General features: G+C 34.2%; 1 protein-coding gene across 1 annotated transcript; it reads left to right on the plus strand.

Annotated features, from left to right (window-relative positions):
- The first annotated feature begins 4,459 nt into the window (after positions 1-4,459).
- LOC110733219 (mitochondrial import inner membrane translocase subunit TIM44-2-like) lies at positions 4,460-18,413 on the plus strand. The gene is made up of 14 exons (XM_021913233.1): positions 4,460-4,800; positions 4,879-4,991; positions 6,488-6,571; positions 6,928-7,003; positions 9,069-9,113; positions 9,208-9,624; positions 9,707-9,775; positions 12,539-12,603; positions 13,595-13,663; positions 13,747-13,819; positions 13,990-14,094; positions 15,408-15,479; positions 15,575-15,637; positions 17,933-18,413. Exons 1-14 carry the CDS (start codon positions 4,723-4,725, stop codon positions 18,062-18,064), a joined length of 1,461 nt encoding a protein of 486 aa, XP_021768925.1. The 5' UTR covers positions 4,460-4,722; the 3' UTR covers positions 18,065-18,413.
- The last annotated feature ends 5,247 nt before the right edge of the window (positions 18,414-23,660 follow it).

Here is a 23,660-nt window from a genome sequence, read left to right on the forward strand (position 1 = left end):
ACAACCGGTTTAGGATCTTTTTAATCTTATTATTAATTGAAGTGATCACCAAATTTTTAGAATTATGTGTGCATTAATTTTAAACCAATTTAGTTAACTAATAGTTTGGAGCGAATTGAATATTTTGTTTGTATGCCTTTGAGATCACAGGAATGCTTTTCAATATAAGAATCGAGTAGAGGCCAATACGGGCGAATGTGACTCCATGACTCACTTCGTACCATCATCCCCGATCCTCCTTTCGTGGTTTCGAACCATATGGAGTTAGTAATCTCATGGATTATGAATGGGGTGTAACCTTCACGGGTCAATCGTTGTTGCCTTCGTTGTCCCTTATTTGTGGTTGCCTTTTATGATCCGTTAACGGTTTACAAGTTCCTTAAAAACTTTTGGCGGCTCCCTACTTTATTTGTCCCTAATTGTAATGTCAATTCCCACTTCCTATGAGTGCCAAGCATATTCACAACATGCTTTTAACATAAGCGCACTTCAAACGACGCCTACAGTAGAAGTAATATATGATTGAATGTGTCCCCAATTTTGGGGAATTTCTCCCTATTTATAGGGTTATTGGAGGGTGTTCCCCTTTCTAGGTCATTTTACCTAGATTTGGTGGGTTGCGCCGTTTTTCAGCATTCTTGGGAATTGGGCCCTTGAAGGCCAGGTGGTATTTGAGGTTGACACGTGTCAGCTGGCAGTCTGGGCTTGACACGTGGCCCTCTCTAATTGGTTCGTGTGGGCAGGGTAATTTTACCCAAAACAAAGTCAATTAAATTTAAATTAAGACTCAAATCTAAAAATACCTTTGTCAAAAAGAAAAAAAAATCAATAAATACCTTTGTAAAAAAAAAATCAATAAATACACAAGTTTGTAACTGATATTCATGGAGAATTCTGATTATTTATGTACTCTTGTTCTCTGCAATAAAAAAAAATCATTAGGTTTGGAAAAATTGTCCGGAATAATTCGACCTTTGCCGCATTTGCCCAAAATAATCCCATCATTTAATTATTTTTTATAATCTGACCTTTAATACCAATGCTCTTTAAATGGTCCCAACTGATCATTTAGCTAGTTATAGCAAGTTATATGGCACATGTCGGCATCTAATTAGTCTAAAAAATAAATAAAAAATAAATTATATTTATATAATTAATAAAGAAAAACCACTTATTTCATAAAAAAAAAATAATAAACCCCAGCACTCCACCAGCCCAACAACCCCTCACAATTTCCTACTCCCACCAACCTTCCCCGCTACCCGCCGTAGTGTCGCACCAACTTCTCTCTCCTCTCCCCATTGAACCGCCAACTCCTTTCCCCCTCCCCCCTAAACCACCAACCACCATAAAAAACCCTTTCCCGTCCCGATCCCGACCTTCCTCCCCTTCCCCTGTCCATTTTTCGACCCCTTCCCCTTCCCCTCGCCCTGATTTCGGTCTCTCCCCTTCCCCCGCCTCAGTTCCAGCCGCCCTCTTCTTCCCACGCATACCTGATTTTGGTAATGGGTTTGGTGGTTTAGAACTGGAAAGGGCGAGGGGTAGGGGGTGGTGACTGGCGTGGGGCTAACGGTGGATCTGGGACGACAAGTTGGGCACAAGAGCTGGGGTCTAGGACAGTGAGGGGCAGGGAGGTGGCTGGCTCAAGATAGTGGTGGTGTTAGTTTTTAATTATTATTATTTTTTACAAAAATTAAGTATTTAAAAAAAATAGTTTTAAATTAGTTAATTAAAATAATTAGTAATAATCTTTCTTTAAAAAAATTAAAATTAAAAGTTATTTGACCAATCATGTTGTGGCATGTATAAATTAAACTTAATAGTAAAAATAAAATAAAATCCTATTCAACCCGTTGAAGGTCACTTGGGACCATATGAGGCGGATTAGTATTAAAGATCAGAGTATTACAAAATAATTGAAAGGTGGGAATACTTTGGGTAGATGAGGCAAATGTCGGATTACTTAGGGAAAATTTTCCTTTAGATTTTTCCCTTCAAAGTATCCCGATTCATTTTAAATATCAAATTAGTATTTTCAATTTCATATCTTAACTTAAGCTTGTTGCTTTTCTTTATATGTATATGTTGAAGGAGAGTTCAACCCTCTAGATAATTTGGAGTAACCATAATATCCTTCCTAAAAGTGTTATAAAGATGCAAATCAAAGAGAAATTGAGTATTTTTAGTGGACAATCCTATTCTATAGAGCATTCCTCCAAATGGAACACTTATTACGCGTACATTAGGGTACTAAAGTCTAATCATACTGAATACAAATTTATTGAATAACTTTTTTTTGCACTATTTTAAAACTCGTGCTTATAAACAACCCTATCTAGTGATATATATTATATTTCAATACTTATGAAAAATACTAGTATTAGATAATTGTAAACAAATCTAACTATGTAATAGTTATGTTGAGATCTCTTGTAAATTACCCGGTGCATCTCTGCCTTAGCTACCATGTGTCCATGTGTGTATACAATTTTATGGTAATGAGTGTTTTTTTTTTTATATTTATTTTATGTTTAATTCTCTATTTCTAGGTAGCTATTTTACCGTTCCCTCGGACATGAAATGCATAGTATACAATATTCATAATACTCGCAATTGTTATAGCAAAATATAATATAATGCACACAACCCTAAGACATTAGCACAAAGTGCTACAACTCTTCTTGAAGGACTAGCCGTTTTGCACACATCAGATCCACTAGTATATCAGTTAAAGTTTTTAACAACACTAGGCCTCTTCTGTTGAGCTTAATTTCAGTTCAGTTCAATTCAGTTTAGTTTAGATCAGTTCGGTTAAGCTCTAATCAGTTCAATTCTTTTGCTAATTTATTAATTTTATATGATTTAGCTTATGATATTGTTAGTGATGATTTAGTTTAGGCATGCATTTGAACTGATCTTTTTAATTTCTTTGATCTTTATGTTTAATGATAATGCTTATGATCATTACTAATCCATAGTTTAAATTTATTAATCCATAGTCATGCCTTTAGGTTGATCTTTTTTTCTAGTTTGGAATGGAAATGCATAGTTTTGGGTTCTTTTTATTTTATTTTATTTTTTTGGATATTTTCTTCGCTTTTTTTAATTGTTTTGTTTTTGTTTTAATTTTTAAACCGCCAAACTATTACAATAGATTAATTTCACATGCATTAACTAACATGAAAATAATTTTTTATTTTAAAAAAAAAACTAACACTGGATTAATTTTGAATTTCATTTTATTTTCATAATTATTTGTGGATTAATGTCATTACTAATCTATAGTGAAAAATCATTAATCTATAGTAAAATATTTCAGCTCTAATCAGTTCAGTTCAACCCTAATAAGTTTAGTTCAGTTCACTTTAGTTGTTTTCATAATTATTTGTGGATTAATATCATTATTACTAATTTATAGTTAAAAATCATTAATCTATAGTAAAATATTTCAGCTCTAATCATCTTCAATTAGTTTAGGAAAAATTGCTCCCATTAATCTGAACTTCGCCTCGTCCGCCGAAAAAAATCCCAACTTTCGTTTATTATCTATCACTCCCAACTTTAAGGGGTATTAATTTTTGTTGCACCCAACAGGTCATCTAACTTGCTATGTAGCAGGTTACCTAGACACGTGTCAACACGTGATGGGTCCAAAAAAAAAAAATATTAAAACAAAAATTACAAAAAAAAGAAAAATACCCAGCCCCCACCCTATCCCGAAAAACACCACACCCCCACCCCTTACCCCGCCGGAAAAACCACCCCTTCCCCGAAAACCCCTCCCTCGCTACCGGAAACCGCCGCCCAGCCACCCCTTCCCTTCCCCCACCCTCGATAACCCCTCCCCAGCCCCGATAACACCCCTCCCTAGCCCCGATAACCCTCCCCACCCCCGATAACCCCTCCCCACCACCCGATTACCCCTCCCCAGCCCCGAAAACCCATCCCCAGCCCCCAATAACCCTTCCCCAGCAACCGATAACCCCTCCCCACCCTCGAAATCGGCGAACCAAGCCACGAAATCGGCGACGCCTATGCACGAAATCGGCCACAATCGGCCGAAATCGGCCGGTTTAGGGTATTCAGCCCCAACATCGGCCATTTTCAGCCATTTATGGCCAATATTGGCCATTTTTGGCCAACGGTGGTGGTGGTTTGATGTGCGTCGGTGGTGTTCGTGTGGTGGTGGGTGTGGTGGGGGTGCTGCTGGGTTGTTCTGAATTTTTTTTCTACATTTTTCTTTATTTTTTTAAATTTTTTTTTATTTTTCTCAACCTATTATATATTGACACGTGTGCAAAAAAAAAAATCACATAGGTCTACCTGCTTTACCGGTTGCAAGTCATTTGGGTGCAATATAAATTAATACCCCTAAAGTTGAGAGTGATAGATAATAAACGAAAGTTGAGATTATTTTCGGCGGACGAGGCAAAGTTCAGATTAATGAGAGCAATTTTTTTTTTTTTTTTTTTTTTTTTTGAACGGCAATTTTTCCATTAGTTTATTTCATTTAATTTGTTTTCATTAAATCCGACAGACCCTACGTGCTATTTTCATTTCATTTCATTTATTTTTCTTTTTCCAATTGATGTTGTTTTTCTTAATAGAGGGAGCACACAAGAGCCGAACAGCGGTTCCATTCATTCATTGAGTCCGCTGTTCGCCGCACTCACATTCACTTCTCCCAAACTCTGACCGGCGATTTCTTCTTGCCCCATAAAAATGGCTAGCAGAAAACTTGCTCGTGATTTCTTCTTCTCCAAGCAACGTCTTTTCCTCCCCTTTTTACCCCATCAACAGGTTTTTTTCTCCCCTCTTTTCTTTCAATTATTTATTATTATTTTTTTTTTAATGGGTGTTGTTTATCTTAATTTATAGTTCCAGCAATCGAATTCCAAGCTTAGGTTGATTTCTGGAAATGGGTATTCGTTAAATCGTCAATTTAGTGTGTTTAATGAGTTTTCCAACAAGATTAAAGGTGAAGCTTCAAGGTAATTTCACCAACTTATGCATTTTTTGTGATTAATTGTCATTTCTATGTGTTTTTTTTTACTTCCAAATTGAGTATAATTCCTTTATTCTGGAGTAAGTAATTCAATTTCTGCTTTTCTTGTGAATAATTTTATGAATGTGTTCATGTCTCTTCCTTTTAATTAAACGAGGATTGAGAAATTGACCGTCATTCATTTAAGAACTACTTCCTCCGTTCTTTTATACTTGACCCGCTTTTACTTTTACACTATTTATCACCGCTCTTTTGACCGTCTTTTGTGAATATTTAAGGACAAACATATTCATGTGAGATCTTTTTGAATTCGTCTCAATAAAGTATTAAGTACTATCATAATATATAACTTTTAAAATTTTTTACTTATTGAGAATTAAAGTTATTGTTCGTTTAAGTTTTGCATTGACAAACGTGATAAAAGAAACAGGTCCAAATCTCTCCCTTGTTGGAGGGATAAATTTCTTGCAATTTAATCCCTTCATTTCTCTCCCCTCCAATTCCCTTCCTTCCTTCCTCATTTGTTGTCCGGATGTCCTTTCTTTCCCTCCATTTCCTTCAATCCAAACACACCGTAAAACTCTTTTTGGGGTAATTCCAGAGAAGTTTGAAATTGATTTCTAGGGTAATTACTAGCTAAAAGCTAAAATATGAGAGAAGAAAAATATGAAATATTGGGCATCTACTTGCAAGGGGTTGAAGGCGGGTTTTTTTTTTTTGTTTTTTTTTTTAAAGACTAAAAATAAAGCAATTGGGGTATAGAATGAGGCCATGCAGAATTTGAGGCCCTGTGCGGAAGATTTAAGAGAGATTATTTTATAAAAGTGAATGCTTTTAATGTATACAAAAATTAAAAATGTGTCCTTTCTAATTCTATCTTGGGGTTTTTTAGCTGTTAAATTGATCCGGTTATCGGGTTGCTTCGTTCATGTACATAGATTCTTATGCTGAGGGAAGGGACCAATTCCACCACTTAGGGACGCAAGTACTTTATTTGCAGGGTTTGTTATCAAGGCATTAGTTAGATATTGTTGATACTCTTATCTTGCAAGGCCATGTAAGTTTCGGGTAGAGGGTTAAACTAAGTTAGCCTATTCATGTAATCCTTTCCCTCGTAAATTATTTGATTATGATAAAATCAAGGGTTGTATTTTTTTCCCCTTTTAATCTCTTTTTTGTCTTGATATGAATTTGAATAATGTTTTATATGAATTTTACTTTATTTATTTTCATTTGGCTTTGCATGAAGTATCAATATTGAATTCAGTAGTAGACAGTGCGAATGTAAACACTTAGGCAATTTACTTCTTGGGAATCTGATTCCATTAGCCATCTTGCTCATAAATTATAATTTTATTCCCTTCATTCTGTTGATCTTTTTAATCAATTGGTGTGACTTAGTAGCTAATCATGGTTGTTTTCTTTGGGCTTGGGTGTATACATTTTATATATGTATTTGATATTTTTTTAACTGCATGATAGTAATAAGGAATTCCAACAATCAGTTAAGCAGCTGAAAGAGAAAGCAGATGAGTTAAAAGGAGTAAAAGAAGATCTTAAAATCAGGTAATTTGTTCAATTACTCCTTGGTGTAATGGTTGCTTTTTGGTTTATGTTTGGTAAGGTGTTTCTTTGGTAGTGTGTTTGGATGAAGCATTTCAAAGGAAAGGGAAGAGACGGTGAGATTTGTCTTCTCTAGTTTGGTTATGTTAACCAAATCCTTTTTATGCTGAAAAGAGTTGGAAGAAACGTTCGCACACTCTTTTCCTTTTTTCTCGTGGCATTCTTCTCCTGCCATTTCTTTTCCTTTCTGTTTGCTAACTAAACACATTATAATTCTTATCATATTTTTCAGCTGAAACAGATGGCTTCCATTTAGTGATGGCAGATGTGTGTCCTGACATGATGAATGTTTTATGCAGAGTGAAACAGACAACTGAGCAGCTACATAAGCGTGTTGATGGTGTGTGGACAGAAGCTGAAGAGACTGCAAAGAAGGTTTGTTCCTGAATTAAGTTTAATATCTAGTCTTATAAGGTCAGGGTTGCTTTCTGAACTCATTTTAACAAAAGCAGTCACAATGTGTTGGCTGATTTTTACGCACAAGAATGTTCTTGTTTCCTTAATATGTTTGCTGTCTTCATAGATTTAGAGCTTCTTTTCTTCATCTTTCTCATTCTTACTTTTTTAGAAGTTTGAGTAAAGATTTTAATAAGAAAACTAGATTAGTCCCGTGCGATGCACGATTTTAACAAATAAAATTGTACTACGTAGTGTTGAACTCACATATACACTCGCAGCGCATATAATCTACAAATAATCTTCTCGAGTGAGGCGTTACATAATTAATTAATATATTATTGTACTTAAAATAGTACTCCGTATTAAGTTTGTAATGCATGACAAAATCACACATCAATCGGATAATTAATGTTAATTTTACTTTAATATTTCCACATTTTTGCCTTAGATAAAATCATAAGTCTATGTTGTTAAGTGATATATTACTAATGATACAATCAACCGTACTCTTTCAAAAATAATAAAAATAAATATAAAAATAAATAAAAAACAAACTCTTTCAATATAATTGACCTGTAGTGGCCAAGTTAAAATTAAATGATACAACATCCAAAGTATCAAATACAGAGAAATACTACAAAGTTAAATTTATCAATCTTCGAAAGAAAAAAAAAAGTATCATCAACAACATGTTCAATAGTATGTCAAAATATTGAGGTGGATGATTTCTAAAAAAAAAAAACACACACACAGCAATATGATTAATCATTATTTAAAAGCAAATGTAATCTATCATTAATATGAATTCGAAGTAGAAAAACAAATATCCGTTAATATCCCTACCTTTTAGGAAAATAGTAGTCAATTTATTTAATTACTTGTAATTTAAATTATTGATTTATGTAAAATATATAGTAACTTTGGATAAATACAAAAACAACTATACCAATTCAAATCCCATTATTTTAGGAAATAATAGTTTACTGCTGTAACTTTAAATGATAATTTTTTATTTTTTTTCTAAAATAAGCCATACAATTGGGCGGGAAATTTTTTCATAATAAGTCGACACGTGTACAGGTTTGGGGGAAAGATGACGTCAGCGGTTGCTACTTTAGTTTATTTATAGATTGTTATTCAAGGACTAGGTCTTTGCTGTTAGATCTGTTTAAACACGATTCCTTATCCTTTCTCAAGTTTCCTGTTGAGGCTGAAACATTACATTGGTCCATAAAATAAAAAAGATTTGCCACATTGGTAAAATAAAAAAATTCAGCAACTAGTTGGAATGTAGGAAAAGAGTGGCGTCAACTGATACATCTTGGTTGGAGTTAGTGTGTCTACTGTTGTTTCCTTTTTACTCTTTATCAACCTTTTCTTGTATGTATCAACTCTTTTTCAAATTCAATATTATATTATAATATCCTATTAATTAATTTTTAATGGATTTTAATGTTTTGGTAGTATAGCAATTATTTTTGTGATCTCAAGGAGCTTATGTTACGATAATTATTAGAAATATCATTGAAAGAGGGTATATATCGAAAATTACAGTATACAGGCTGCTATGATTAATTTTTAGGTGTATTTATTGTGGCTTCTGTCTTTATGTACCAAAATGTCGCCAGATTTTTGTTTATCAATTCGGAATTCCCTCCTATTTGTAGACACCCATTTGGTGATTCAGCTGCTCTCTTATATAATCAAATTTAAACTTATTTTGCTACATTGCATTGCATTTTTCATGTCCATTTTAGGCCAACCATGCGTAGTCTCCTTTTTGGTCTTTGTTTACATGAGAGGGCTTCAAAGCTTTACCATCCAATTCCATTTTTGTTAACCTTAGTCATCATTCATGACTAATTTTCTAAGCATCTATCTTCTCTCCTTTGCGTCAATTCCTATCTATTCAATTGTGGTTTGTGGTGTATTTAAATTGTGAACCTGTAACTTTTCTTTGCTTAAACCCCTATTCAAATAAAAAAAAATGTTTGGAAGAAATGTTGTACTTTCTTATCAAACATATATTTACTTCCTGCAGGTTTCTGCAAATATGAAAGAAAAGATATCATCTGCAAAAGAGGAGGTCTGCTTAGTATCTTTATGCATTTGGAATTTTCTTCTGTATATAAATCCATCAATTTCAAGTATGTTTATGTCTGTTGCAATTTCTTTTGTAGGTTAAAGAGACTCTGGGTTTAAAAGGCCAAGAACCTTCAGCATCTAACAATACTAAGGAAAACGAAAGTGGTAATGTTAAAGATGAGGCTAAATCCTCATCTGGTGAGCCACACCAGCAATCTGAGCCTAGCGGTACTGTAGAGACTTTATTTAGTAATTTTAGGTCAACTTTTGCTTCGTCTTCTCCCAAGTTTTCATCAGCCTTCAAGAAATTGAAGGAAGCGAAGGTAGCTGACTTAGCCAAAAAGAGTTATACCATAGTGAAGGAAGAATTGAGTGGAAAACCAAAAAGAAGGAAAAGAATGCAGTATTCTTCTTCATCATCAACAGGAGAAACAAGTGACAGAACTGAAGTTGTTGTGGTACCAGTTAAGCAATCCCCATGGAGCAAAAAGTGGGAGTCACTAAAAGAAAAGGTGAGTTTGCTGCTATATTAGTGTTATTTTTTCCTGCAATTGTTGTTGTACATTACCTTATATGGATTCTTGTTTGACCTAGATGCGAGGCAGTCCAATGTTTAAACGCGTCACTAGGATAAGTGAGCCTGTGGTTACAAAGAGCCAAGAGGTATGCTTTAACAATAACTGTTTATCGCAGTTGATTAAACCTAAATAGTTGAGCAGTTTTTGTTCCCCCTTTTCAGATGTAATGATCATCTTGTGACTTGGGTTATTTCATATTGCAAGACATCTACTACCTCCATTAACATTTACTTGCCACTTTGGAATATTTTATGTCTCTCAAATAATACCCCAAAGTTGCAAGTAAATGTTAACGGAGGTAGTATTTATTTTTAAAAAAGTCCTACTTGGGCTAATAGAGTGATACTCCTTAGATGAGAGATACTTCCTTTTAATTGTTCTTTATGGTTGATTAATGCAAATGTATTCTATTAATTGTCTCTTATTGATTAAATTCCATTCGTTTATTACAGTTTTTAAAATTTGAAACATTTAGGAATACATAGTGATGTAAGGTAGTTGTGAAGGTTCATTTTGGAGCTAGTAGCTATTTTGGGTACGAATTAGGGCTCTATAAGAATTCAGTTATTTGCATTCTTAAATCTTGCAGCTCTATTGAGCCATGTAGTGCTCCCACTTAAAATCTAGAGCTAGGGGTTATCAGGGTTTACATTAGAGCTTCTCGTCTTACTGAGTATTGGATTATCTGCCACTTTTTACCCTATGAGGTATATTGCTTGATTGATATTTATATTTAGTCGAATCATATTTAAGTGGACATTTTAGTTTATTTATTGTTCTTACTGTATCAAGCTATCAATCTATTACTGTATTATCTTAGTCTTGTTTTCTGTATGTAAATTTTAAATTAGGGTAATCACATCTATTACCCAAAAAATAAAGAAAAGGGCATAACTTAATAAATTCATCATTGCACTTCACTGCATCCAAAGTATATATTGGTTATGTCTCTAGCTGGTGATTGGTTCAATTTTTTGTGCATAATATGTAGGTTTATCTCTGTATGTCTTATATCTCAAATATTAAACCCTAAACTAGCAAGTGTTTTGGTTTATGTTCTAGGTTATTATTTTTTGATATATTTTCTTTGTTGAGAATGTATTGATGTCGTAACTTAAAAAGTTTGGGGTAAAAATAGGTTACATTAATCTAAGTTTTTTCAAGAATTGAGTGGGGTAAAATGATAATATTGCCCTCTTATTATTAGCAAAAATGTGTTGAGAGGTTTAACTACATGCAAAAGTCTTTTGAAAAGATATATTTATAGAACTTTATATTATATCCAATTTTTATAAATTATACTTCCTCCATTCTATTAATATTGCAACCAGGATGAAATTACGCATCCCAAACACATTTTATATGCTAAATATCTATAATTGTGTAAGAGGAAAAATTATAAAAAGTTGATATTGTGAAAGTATTTTATTAGACGAAATCAACAAGATCCCATATGATTATATTTTGCTTAACGTATGAATCATATTATATGGTCAAACAAGAGTGATGAATAGTGCAAAAAGTTCATTGTTGCAACATTAATAGACCGGAGGAAGTATATTGATTTTATATCGGATTAGTGGTTAAGGTATTGCTTATCAATTTCAAAGGTCACAGGTTATGTTTTTTGTAGCGACAATGTTTATTAATTTGATTGAGGGGTTGACTTGGGAATAAACTTTTTGCATGAAAGGAGAGTACCACATGGCACATGGACTTTTTGAAGAACACTTTTAACATATTAGTTTTTTTTTTTTGTCAATCAAGAAGTATAATATATGTTGAAAACTTCTCATGGTATGACAATGCTAAGTTATTTTTATAGTGATGATTTTGGCTTTAATTGGCATAGAGCCATAGAAAGTTTCTAATGAAAATTTTCTGTTTGATATCATATGTGGCTTAAATGGAGAGCATTTGGTCATTATGTGATCTTAGTGTGTGTTTTAGGTTAAAGTAAAATTGTATAGGACTGATTAAATTAACATTGTTATGTATGTCATGGCAAATAGGCATTCATGAAGGTCCATATGAAGAAGATGAGTATATTGAGATGGATGTGTGGGAGCACTTTGGAAAGGATTAGGAATGTAGATATTCATTGGAAGGTTGGAATTTCATATGTTATGGACAACATAATGCAGAATCGTCTAAGTTGAGGTGGGCATGTCAGACATTGACTGGAGTATTAGAGGATGCATTGGTAAGATAGGTGGAGGGTTGAAATAATGGGGGATTTTAAAATGAGTTTAGGGTTGCAGAAGATGACTTAAATAGAGCATTTATCACTAGATAGAAGTGAATGGAGGAGGATGATCTTTGTGAATTACCATATTAGATTGATTATAATTTATAAGTTCACAACCATGGGTGTTAAAACTCAATCACGATGTATCTTTTTAGCCGAGTTGTATAGGCTCTCAAATCTACCACACTAATTTTTATATAGATGGAGTTTATAGCCGATTCAACTGTTAAATTATGGTCTCGGCTGATATTTGACACTACTACTCCGTTACCTAGTTTTTTAGACGATTATTCTACTTTTCTGAACTCATTGTACTAGAATTTTGTTATGATTATCATTATGTTTATGTTGTTAGTGGTTCTTGAGTTATGATTTTAAAGTACTGGTTGACATTCTGGAAAAGACTCGCAACAATCGTAGTCCTGTTTGCGAGCATCATCTGCATACTGAGATATGTGACCATTGCCACATTTTCAAACCATGCATGCAACCGATCCCATCTTCTGATAATTGTTTTTTTTTTTTTTTATTCTTTATGTATTTTTATTTTAAATGCATGCCTGAATTTTGATCTGATTGTATATTTTCATATCTATGTAGCTGGCTGAAGATCTACAGGAAAGATGGGAAACTAGTGATAGTCCTGTTGTACATAAAATTCAAGAGTAAGTTCAGCTACACATTGTGTTAGCTTTGCATTTATGTGCTGATGAAGTGGTTAAATTAGTTATCTGAATCTGATGTTTCACTGCATACTCTTAAGATTTGATAAAATTCATGTGGTATCTCAATGTTTTGAAGTAGCATCATATATCTACGAGGTTTGGAAAATGTACTAGGTGTAATTGATGATTAACGAACGTGAACTCTGTCAACCTTATAGATCCAAATCTGTTATTAACACAGTACTAACCCATCTTCCATGTTAACTCTTCATATCTATTTTAAGCATGTGACTACTTCAGACCTAGGAACGGAGTAAGTATTAACAAATAAAAAGAAATAAATAAAACAAATCAATTAATCCCAAAATTTTTATGTTAAAATTTTAACTGTTTAGTATGATTTACAAATTAATATATTCTATCAAACCCACTTAGAATTCAGATTATGTCTAATGTAAATAATTGTGATGGTTAATCGTTGGTGTTGTTATTACTGTTGGGAGTGTTGGGACTCTCCCTCTTCTCTAAACGTTCAGAAAAATTTGATGGTCGTATTCTTGCACAGAAACTCCATATCTAGAGTCTCTATGGTCGAATTTGACCGTCCTAACTCACCTTCTGGCAGTGGTAGCTCATTCTCATTAGAGCAGTTAATTGAATAAGAAAATTAGGCAAATTAATGCTTTCAAAATCGAAATTCGTGCTTCTTTTTTCACATGAGTCTGTTGAAGAAATACGCCCCTGATTAAAATGCTGAAGCTAATTAGCAGATTTTGAGCAAATGGGTAAATAGATTAACATTGGTTAGGTATCAAGGACAACCAATACATTTCCTTTAAAAAAAAAAATATATCACCAAACCTCATAGGTATATGGTGCACTTTTTAAAACATAGGGGTACCCTGTGAAAATTGGTAAATCTAAATTGGTACATGATTAAATATGCATATATAAAATTACATTAATGATTTCCTTTTTTTTTTCTTGTCAGTATTAATGACAGAGTTTTTGGAGAAAATGATTCTGGATTGTCGTTCAAGGAAATTCGACGTCGTGATCCGTATGTATTTGTTAGTACTAATCATTAGTTCTTTCTTTTGCTTCTGTTATATCACCTTTCAAAATTTATCGCTTTGCTGCCAGATTGTTTTCTTTACCCGACTTTGTAGCTGAGGTTCAGGAAGTAATCAAGCCAGTTCTGAAAGCTTACATCAAGGTAAAGGTTGAAAAGTTCTTGAGAGAAAAAAAAAAGAGTTGATTTTTTTATTTTTTTATTTTGGGGGGGGGGGGGGGGGGGGGTGGGGGGGCTGCAATTTTTTTGTTCATTTGCCACTTTGTTACGTTTCTATTTAAGTGTTTATTTATCTTTAAAATTGCTATTTCCAGGGGGACTTTAAAGTCTTGGAGAAATACTGTAGCTCTGAAGTAGTGGAGCGGTGTAAAGCAGAGCATAAAGTCTTTCAAAGCCAGGATATCTTCTTTGATAATAAGGTCAGGTGCTGCAACTTAGTCACATATTGATGTAGGTCTCAATCAGGCACATAGTGTCATAAGTTTCATTCTGAAGCTCCATCGAATGAAATAATCTTTATAGAGTTAACATAGACTGCTGAGACTTTCTTATTTTGAAATCATTATTTTATGATTCCAATTTATTTTGAAATCTTTGCATAGAAAAATCAGGCACACTGGGTAGGGATTAGGGAAAGAAATGTCTAATGCAACCTTACTAAGCTTTGTTGAAAATGTTGGATACAAATTTGTTTTTGTTGGACATGTACATTTTTTATATGGATAGTTGGACTAATACATCATTTTACAGTTAATGGCTATATAGATTAATTTTAAATGTTATAAGCTGTTATTTTGTACTTCCTCTGTTTCTGTTTTTTTTTTTTTTATTACTTGCAACACACATTTTAGGTACACAATTTTAGGAGGTGATTAGTGAAGGTAAGTGAGAGATTTTATCAAAATAATTTTAACACAAGGATGAGATAAGGGTTATGCAATGTGTACTAATTATTTTGAAAAATATGTCCGAAAGACCTCAAAGGGCGTGCCATAAGGTTGTTTTGCAAGTAAATAAAAATGAAGGAAGTAATTTATTGTGATGTGGTTAAATATATTGCAATAAAAAAAAGAGTCATTTAGGAATCTTGAAATCTCTTATTTCCTTAACCCATTAGGTCAACTCAAACTCGAAATGTTTGGGTCATGAACCAGCATTTTAAAAAACAAGCGTGAACTTTTCTAACTCCAATTCGACCCGGTAAACCAGTTGACTGGTGATATCTCGTGCAAAGCAAACAGTCTCATCCAAGATAATGTGCTACCTCAAATTTTAAAAAATAACGTAAAATTTGCACTAGATTTGGGATAAGAGGTTATTTCAATTTATTATCACCAGGTCAAGGAATGGCTCTTAGTAGTGCTTTTAACCTATTACTACTGGTTCTGGAAGTTCTATCTTTCTGAAACTATTGACTATGAAAAACAATTTGGTCACACTTTACTGTTATGGTGAAGCTGATTTTTTACCATCATGGTCCAAAATGCAAAAGTGTTGCAAGCTGGATACTAGCATACCTTGCTTCAATGTCTGTTTCTTTATGATTTAGGAACAACAGCGATCAACTTAGTTTGTATTAAAATGCATTTTGGTGCTAATAAATTTGTAGAAATCAAATCTTTTGTATTTTTTCTTGATATCTTTAATTCTTAATTTTTTTATTCTGTTATTTTATATATATTTTTTATTATCTATGTTATAAACTTCCCTGACACATGTTTCTATAAAGCAGATTTTGCATGTGTCTGAGGTGGATGTAAGAGAGACTAAAATGATGGGTTCTAGTCCCATTATTATTCTTTCAGTGAGTAGTTTCAAGACTTTTATTTAATTCTTTCAACCATATTTCAAAGCTGCAAGTTTTGAAACTGACATATGTTGCCGATGTATTTCAATCAGTTCCAAACACAGCAAGTGTATTGTGTACGCAATAGACAAGGTTCAATAAAGGAAGGAAGTCAGGTAATTTTGGAATATTTTTTTTTTTTCTGTTGTTTTTCTGTTATTATGTTTGGATCTTTTTAGAAGCTGCTGGGTGAAAATCGCTTTCATAGCTACTTGAATTTTAAGCTTGCGGTGCTAGCAAAGAAGCTGAAAGCTTAGGGTTTGTTTGGTATCATTTGATGTTTTTAGTTTTTATAAAACACAAAACTGATTTAGTTTTATTTTTTAAAAACAAAATTAAAAACTACTTGTAATTTCGTACTTCAAAGCATCTCTTACCGCCCCGCCCTCCCCCCCCCCCATCCCCCGGCCCACAAAAAAAAAAAAAAAAAGAGCTTTCGGCAGACTCTTAATCATTTCATGACAACATCATCATCATCTCTATCGAGTATCAACCCACCCATGCGAGACTAATTAGACCATTCACTCATCCATCTTGCTGTCAACTTTAGAAAATAAAGAGTATAATCAAATTTATTCACAATTTCAATAAGCATTTACAAATTCGAATAATCACCTTGGAAACATGTGATGCACAGCTTCAGAAACTTTAATCCCATTTTTTTTTTTTTTTTTTTTAAAAAATACCAATCTTTTATTATTATTTGTAATTTGATTTTACAAATCGAAAGAAGCAGATTTAGGAAGGAAAACTAGAACCCCAAATTGAAGGATCTCGAATTCCGTATTGTGGTTGCGTTTATTTGCTGTTGACTAACCTTTTCTGGTAAGAAAATTTACAGTAATTTTCTGATTAGTCTCGCATGGCTGATGTACGGAGAACATAGATGGAAAATAGGGGGTTTTGCTTAGTCTTGTTTTACAAAACGACAGAACAACAAAAAGGAGTTTCTAATTTTCCGTTGTGATTTTGAATAAACTGGAGGAAACTTGTTTTTTAAAATGAAATTGCCAAACGCGTTTTGTTTTTTATTGGGAAAAATAAAACGAAAAACTGAAAACCAAATCAGTGCCAAACGGACCCTTATAATTTAGTTTTTTGTTTTTCAAATGTTTCACTGTCTCTACTATGGAATTTTGAATATATACTATTCATTATATCAACTTCTAATCCTTATCACCTTTTCCTTTGGTTGCATGCAATTTAAGAAGACAGCCTCTGAAGAAAGCTGTTTTACTTGATGAACTTGAAACTGTACTAGATCAGTAGGTCATTTGATAATTTGAGGGCTATTAATAGGGTTGTATAGAGTGCGGTTTTGCGGTTTGAAATTTGCGGTGCGGTTTTTAAAAATGACCAAACCGCGGTTTGCGGTTTGGTGCGGTTTCAAAAAATATTGAGACCAAACCGCACCGCAAACCGCAGTTTAATGCAGTTTGCGATTTTTATATTATATTTTCATTAAAATTATATAAAAGAACTAAATTATATGAGCTAATATTTAACTATTAGTTAATTAAAGATTAATTAAAAGAGTTTAATATTTGAATTATGAGCTAATAATTATAAAATAAAATAAAAGTATTGTTTTTAAAAAAATAATTACAATTTTAATAAAATACGGTTAAACTGCAAACCGCACCGCACCGCACCAAACCGCATTTTGCGGTGCGGTTCTTAAAAAGTGTGGTTTGGTGCGGTTTGAAAAAATTACAAACCGCACTTTTGCGGTTTGGTGTGGTTTATGATTCAAACCGCACCGCGAACACCCCTAGCTATTAATGCAGGTTTATATTTTCAGCTGGTGATATTTGATGGATAGTGTAGTCTCAATATATTTTCTAAAAAAGTGTTGTCTTCATTGGTTTAAGATTAAATTCAACTATAAAGGGGGCTAATATTAAAAGGATTAAATTATGAAATTGGATATATTCTGCAAATGATGCCTAGTATGCCCTGGAATGAACCCCAAGGAGCCTCACTATATAATTGCATTGAGAGGGTAGAGGAGTAGTTTGCTTCTTGTTTCTGAGAAATATGAAGTGTGCAATATCATCCGTCATGTACTCACGTAGCTTACTTCATACTTGTGCTGTGTATTTTTTTTACAAGTTATAGGTGTACAGTTTACATGAAATTCATTTTATGTTTTGGTCTCGAGACTATCTTATTACATCCTACCTTACTATAAATGGAAATAAACAACTCACTGCTTTGAAATATTAATTTTAAAATCTTCAGAAAAGCCCAAAACTGGGAACTTGGTGTAGTCAGCTCAGCCTTTTTTTTTTTTTTTTTTTTTTTTTTTTTTTTTTTTTTTTTCTGAACAAGCCTTGAAATATAATTGGAAACTGCGGAACTTGAGAACAAAGAGCGATGTGAGCTTACTTTGCTTGGTTCTGTTGAAGCAGGACACTATCCACAGTGTATATTACTTGTGGGCTATGCAACAAATGGAGCCAGAAGAAATCAATGAGGATGCTATTTACTCGATGTGGAGGCTAAGGGAGATGCAACAAGTTGGTGTCGCGGCTCTTATATAGGGTGCACCTTATACATAATTCTCTTCTTTTACTTGATGGACGTGTTGTATCACTTCTCGGGGATTTTAACTTCTACAGGGAAGTTCTTTTTGAGTAGGCATATTCACATTATTTTTTAGGCAATCCTCCTATTCATTAAGGGAAATGAGAAAAAACAAGTGTAAGGAAATTATTTAGCTGTGAATCCTGCACAATGCAATTTTGTGGAAGTTAATATTTTAATAAAATAAATATTTCTTAAAAAAAAAAAAAAAAACAAAAAAAGATACAAGGCTGCATTTTGCTTTCATGGAGTTTTTTTAGTTTACCAAGTTACTAAATATTTTGTTGCTCCCTTCTTTTATACATCATAGAGCATCAATTTCAAAAGAAAATTGTATTATTATTAATTTATGAAAATTTAATACTCTGTTTTTTTTTTTGTAGTTTTACCATCATTAAGACTAGAATAGACCCGATCTACAGTAACTTATTGTAGACCAAACCTTCTAGTATACCATACGAATGTGATTATATCATACAAAATGTGATTATATTACTATAAAAGTGATTATATCATGTTGAAACTGTTATGTAAATGTATCACTCAAAAAGTGAATTTATCATTATAAAAAGTATCAAATAGTTATAATCGTAAAGATAAATTATGTAATTTCATTAAATTATTTACTACTACCTCCCGTCCAAATTACTCGCAACTTTAGAATATTTTATATCTCACAAATAATACTCCAAAGTTGCGAGTAATTTGGACCGGAGGTAATATGAGATTATATAATTTAAAATATGACTCACAAAAAGATAATTATATCATCTAAAAATGTGATTATATCATCCAGAATGTGATTATATTATTTGAAAGTGTCAAATTTTAGGTCTACAATAATTTATTATAGACCGGGTTCATACAAGACCCTGACATTTTGTAATATTTGCATTCGCTTTATATGAAGTGCCAATACTTCCTTTTTCAGAATTTTTTTTTTGTATTCTTACAGTTCACTTTCTCTGACCATCTTTGGTTAGTTCATAATGAAAATAAGTGGAATATGTTGAATTCGTTTTAATTTTCTTGGTATACTTTTGTTATATTAGCATTATAATTTTTACAGAAGTAATTAAAAAGTAAATTCAATTTTTTTTTCTTTTTTTGATAAAAATCGCTAACAAAACAAACTAAACAACGACTACTAATTAAAAGCCCAACAAAGGAAACGGTGATCACGAGCACGGACAGCCAACCAATGCGGAGGAGCAACCCGTTTCCGAGGTACCTTTCATAGCTGATAAGCGGAAAAACGAAGTAGGATCTCCTGAAACAACCACATACAGGAAATACCCGTAGACTCAGGATGCTGAAAAAGGGAAACCAACTGACCACAATCCGTGTCGATTAGGAGACGAAAGCATTCCTGTCGAACCGCCATTCGAAGAGCCCACACACTTGCCTGGAGTTCAGCCTGAAAGGCAGTGCCAACACGACAAGCCCGCGTCCCACCGCCATGATCCGAAGAGACTTTGCGAAGAACCCAACCGGCACCTGCGCTGCTATCATGAGTCCCCCCCCCACAAAAACAAGCGCGTCAGCTCTTGCCTCGGATTAGGAGAACACCTATCTAAAGATAAAAGATGACGTTGAAAATCCTGAGCTTGAACTGCCCGTGTAGTCCATCACTGAGAAAGATGAAAGATCAAAGAAGGAGACACACAGATTGCCTGAAAATACAGTTATTCCGCACTGTCCAAATAGCCTAAAGTAAGGAAACAAAAGATATCAGACCAACAAGGTCCTTAGACCTCCTAAAAGAAGAAACTACAGCCACAATCCAATCTGAAAAGGAAGTGGAAGTTGCCAATGTACTATGTAGAGATAAAAGAGTCGAAGGGACGGATACAGGGACAATCCCTAAACAGATGAGAGGTCGTCTCGGGGTTGGTACGTCAGAAGATACAGAGCGGAACGACCAGGAGTCCCTTGGATAGCAAATTTGCCAGCACATGCAATGTGTCGTGAAGGATTTTCTAGTAAAAAAGCTTAAACTGGGGAAGAAGAGGAAGACCCCAGAAGCCGATTTAGTAGAAAAGCGACCATCCTTAGAGAATTTCCAATAGACAAAATTGTTCATAGCTCGATGTGGTCTCTCAAATGCTAAAATACGTTGAACCGACTGACTCTCTCTCAAAGAGCTGATGGATGTTAAATGTGTCCCACTTGCCAGAACACGGATTAATAATAGAAGAAACATGAGTCTGCACTTCCGACTTAGACAAAGAAGCTTTAACAGTCAAACCTCCAGGAACCCAATCATCTTCACGGATCCTAAATTCAAATTGTTGCTATATGTGGGCGTCGCTCGAAGTGCGCCTACGTTAAAGCATGTGGTGAATATGCTTGACACTCACAGGAAGTGAGAATTGACATTACGATTAGGGACAAGGAAAGTAAGGAGCCGCCAACAAGGTTTTAAGGAACTTGTAAACCGTTCACGGATCAATTAAGGCAACCACGATTAAGGGACAACGAAAGACAACAACGATTGACCCGTGAAGGTTACACCCCATTCGTAATCCATGAGATTACTAACTCCATAGGGTTCAGAACCACAAAAGGAGGATCGGGGATGATGGTACGAAGTGAGTCATGGAGTCACATTCGCCCGTATTGGCCTCTACTCGATTCTTATAGTGAAAAGTGATTCCTACGATCTCAAAGGCATGCAAAAAAAAAATTCAATTTGCTCCAAACTATTATTAAGCTAGATTGGTTGAAAATTAATGCAACACATAATTCTAAAATATTTGTGATCACTTGAATTAATAACAAAATTAAAAAGGAACCTAAACAGGTTGTCCAAATTATCTTATTAGGCGTGATTTTCAATTATATATTCCCTTTAAACATGCAATATGGTAATCATAAAAATATTATTAAATAAGCATTAATATTAGAAGCAATTTTACAATAAATCCAACAATATAAAATCGTTAGAAAAATAATAGAAATAAAAGGGACATAATTCTTCCTTTGATTCTATTTGCTTGCTACTATAAAATAATAAATGAGTTAGTAATTTCAAGGAAAAATAATAAAGCAATAATTAAATTAAAATAAATTAAATAGAGTTGATTTGGGGCCAAACCCTCAAATAGTTCTACCTTTCACACCTTGGTTTAAGGATAGAACCTCGAGTAAAGTATGGACTCCTTGGAGTGCTTGAAGAGAGAATTTTGAAAGAAGAAGGGTAGGCTAGTGTTTAGGCTAGAGCATAGAAGAGAGAAAAAGAGAGTTAATTGCTGCCCCGTATATTAGAAATGAGGGGGTATTTATAGGAAAAATGAGTAGAGGGAACACACGGAACCCTAAAAAGATAAAAACCCTAAAAATTAACACCGCGACACGACAAAGCACGCCGCGACACGGTGCAAGACACCGTCAGACGGGGAAAATTCCCGGGACACGAGGAAAAATTGAGTGACGCAAGAAATAATTAGATTACGGGAGATCAAATACGTGAAGGATTTACGCGGAAAGGACACGGAGCTGCCCCATGTCACGGGAATGCACACCTTGGCGCGGCCTTGTGCCCCGTGACGCGGTGTTTTTTGTTGTGATGCGGGAAACTCTGCGTCCATTTTTACGTCTAAATACATTTTTCCCCTAATTTCGTTCAGCCTTTTTAAGTGTCGATTGATAATTTCGGGCAATTTCTGATTTATTATTTATTAATTGGGCCAAAATAATAAAATAAATAAAATAAAAAGGTTTGGACCAAAATAATAAATAAAATAAAAAAAAGTTTGGGATAAAATTAAAAATAAACTATGCCTTGACTAAACATCAAGACCGATCCATGGATTATTAAAACTGAATTTAATTAAATACGATTTTTTAAGCACTCTCGGGATTAAATACTGAACCCGACCAATAATGGTGGTGAAAGATTGTTCATCATCGAGTTTGGTTTTGGGGAAACATTTTTAAGTGTCTATAGAAGCTCCCACTTTGACTGAGTTTATAGAAACGCCAGTTTCGAAAACGATAGTCAAAGTAGTCGATAGAGACGGAGAATGATTTAAGACGTTCTACAATCCTAAATCACTTTATATACGCCGATACCTGCAGAAAAATGTTAGTTCCACAGATAAAAGACTAATGGGATAGAATACGTATCTGACAGTGTCAAAGGTTGAAATGATATGTTTCTTTTCTCATGTAATTCTACAATCATGTGGTGGATAGGGGTGTGCATAAATGGACCTGGACCGAAAAACCGACCGGGATCGGACCGAAACTGGACCGGACCGGCCTGGACCGGTTGATTTCAGTCCGGTCTTCGGTCCTCACAAATTGGGGATTCCGGGTTTCCGGTCCAATCCGGGTAAAAACCGGAATATTTCGGAATGGACCGGAATGGACTGGAATGTGTGTTTTCGTAATTTGTTGGGTGAAAATTTTAAATTTTATTTTTAAATTTCTAAAAAATTTAGGTACAAAACTTATAATTTATAAATTCTAGGTGTAAAATAGGAAAACACGCAAACAAAAACAAGACGTTAAAAATGTATGTATATATTAAGATACTAAAATGAAAAAGAAAAATAAAAAAAATGTAACTGGTCTATTTCGGTCCAAAACCGAACCAGAATAATCAGGTCTGGACCGGAACCCGGATCGGTTGATTACGGTCCGATCCCCAAAAAACTTCGATTTCGGATTCTGGTCCATTCCGATCCCGGTCCGGTTTTGGATCGGTGCACAGCCCTACTGGTGGATACATATTATTAGGGATGTGCACTGGTCCAAAACCGGACCGGACCGGGACCGGAATGGACCGGAACCTGGAATCGAAGTTTTTTGGGGATCGGGACCGGACCGTAATCAACCGGTCCAGACCTGATTATTCCGGTCCTGTCCGATTTTGGATCGGAATAGACCGGTTACATTTTTTATTTATTTTTCTTTTCCATTTTAGTATCTTAATATATACATACATTTTTAACGTCTTGTTTTTGTTTGCGTGTTTTCCTATTTTACACCTAAATTTATAAATTATAAGTTTTGTACCTAAATTTTTTAGAAATTTAAAATTTTCACCCAACAAATTACGAAAACACACATTTCGGTTCAGACCGGAAAACCGGAGTCCCCAATTTGTGAGGACCGAAGACCGGACTGAAATCAATTGGTTCGGGCCGGTCCAATTCCGGTCCGATCCTGGTCGGTTTTCCGGTCCAAGTCCATTTATGCATACCCCTATCTGACACCAACGTATCGGTGACAAATGAGTTTGGTAGTTTCCTATGCTTGAAGGAATCCAGCGGATGACGTTTCGCTGAAACACTTTCCATGCCTGAGGAAAGTCGACTGATGAGCTTGGTAGCTTTCTAAGCCTAAAGAAACCTACCGGATGATGCTTTCCATGCCTGAGGAAAGTCGACATATGATATTGGCGTTTTTCTATGCTTGAAGAAATCCACCGAATAATACTTTCCACGCCTGAGGAAAGCCGACATAATAATTTGGCGGTTTTCTAAACTTGAAGAAAAATCCACCGATAATGCTTTCCATACTTGAGGAAAGCCGACTTGGCGGTTT

Source organism: Chenopodium quinoa, unplaced genomic scaffold, assembly GCF_001683475.1.
Source record: "Chenopodium quinoa cultivar QQ74 unplaced genomic scaffold, ASM168347v1, whole genome shotgun sequence".
In the NCBI taxonomy this organism is placed as follows: Eukaryota; Viridiplantae; Streptophyta; class Magnoliopsida; order Caryophyllales; family Amaranthaceae; genus Chenopodium; species Chenopodium quinoa.

Bases quoted from the DNA above. Each gene is read 5' to 3' on its own strand.
- LOC110733219 (XM_021913233.1), top strand. From the start codon at position 4,723: ATGGCTAGCAGAAAACTTGCTCGTGATTTCTTCTTCTCCAAGCAACGT. The intron at 9,776-12,538 runs GTATGCTTTAAC...ATATCTATGTAG, and splicing joins TGGTTACAAAGAGCCAAGAG to CTGGCTGAAGATCTACAGGA. The intron at 15,638-17,932 runs GTAATTTTGGAA...CTGTTGAAGCAG, and splicing joins CAATAAAGGAAGGAAGTCAG to GACACTATCCACAGTGTATA.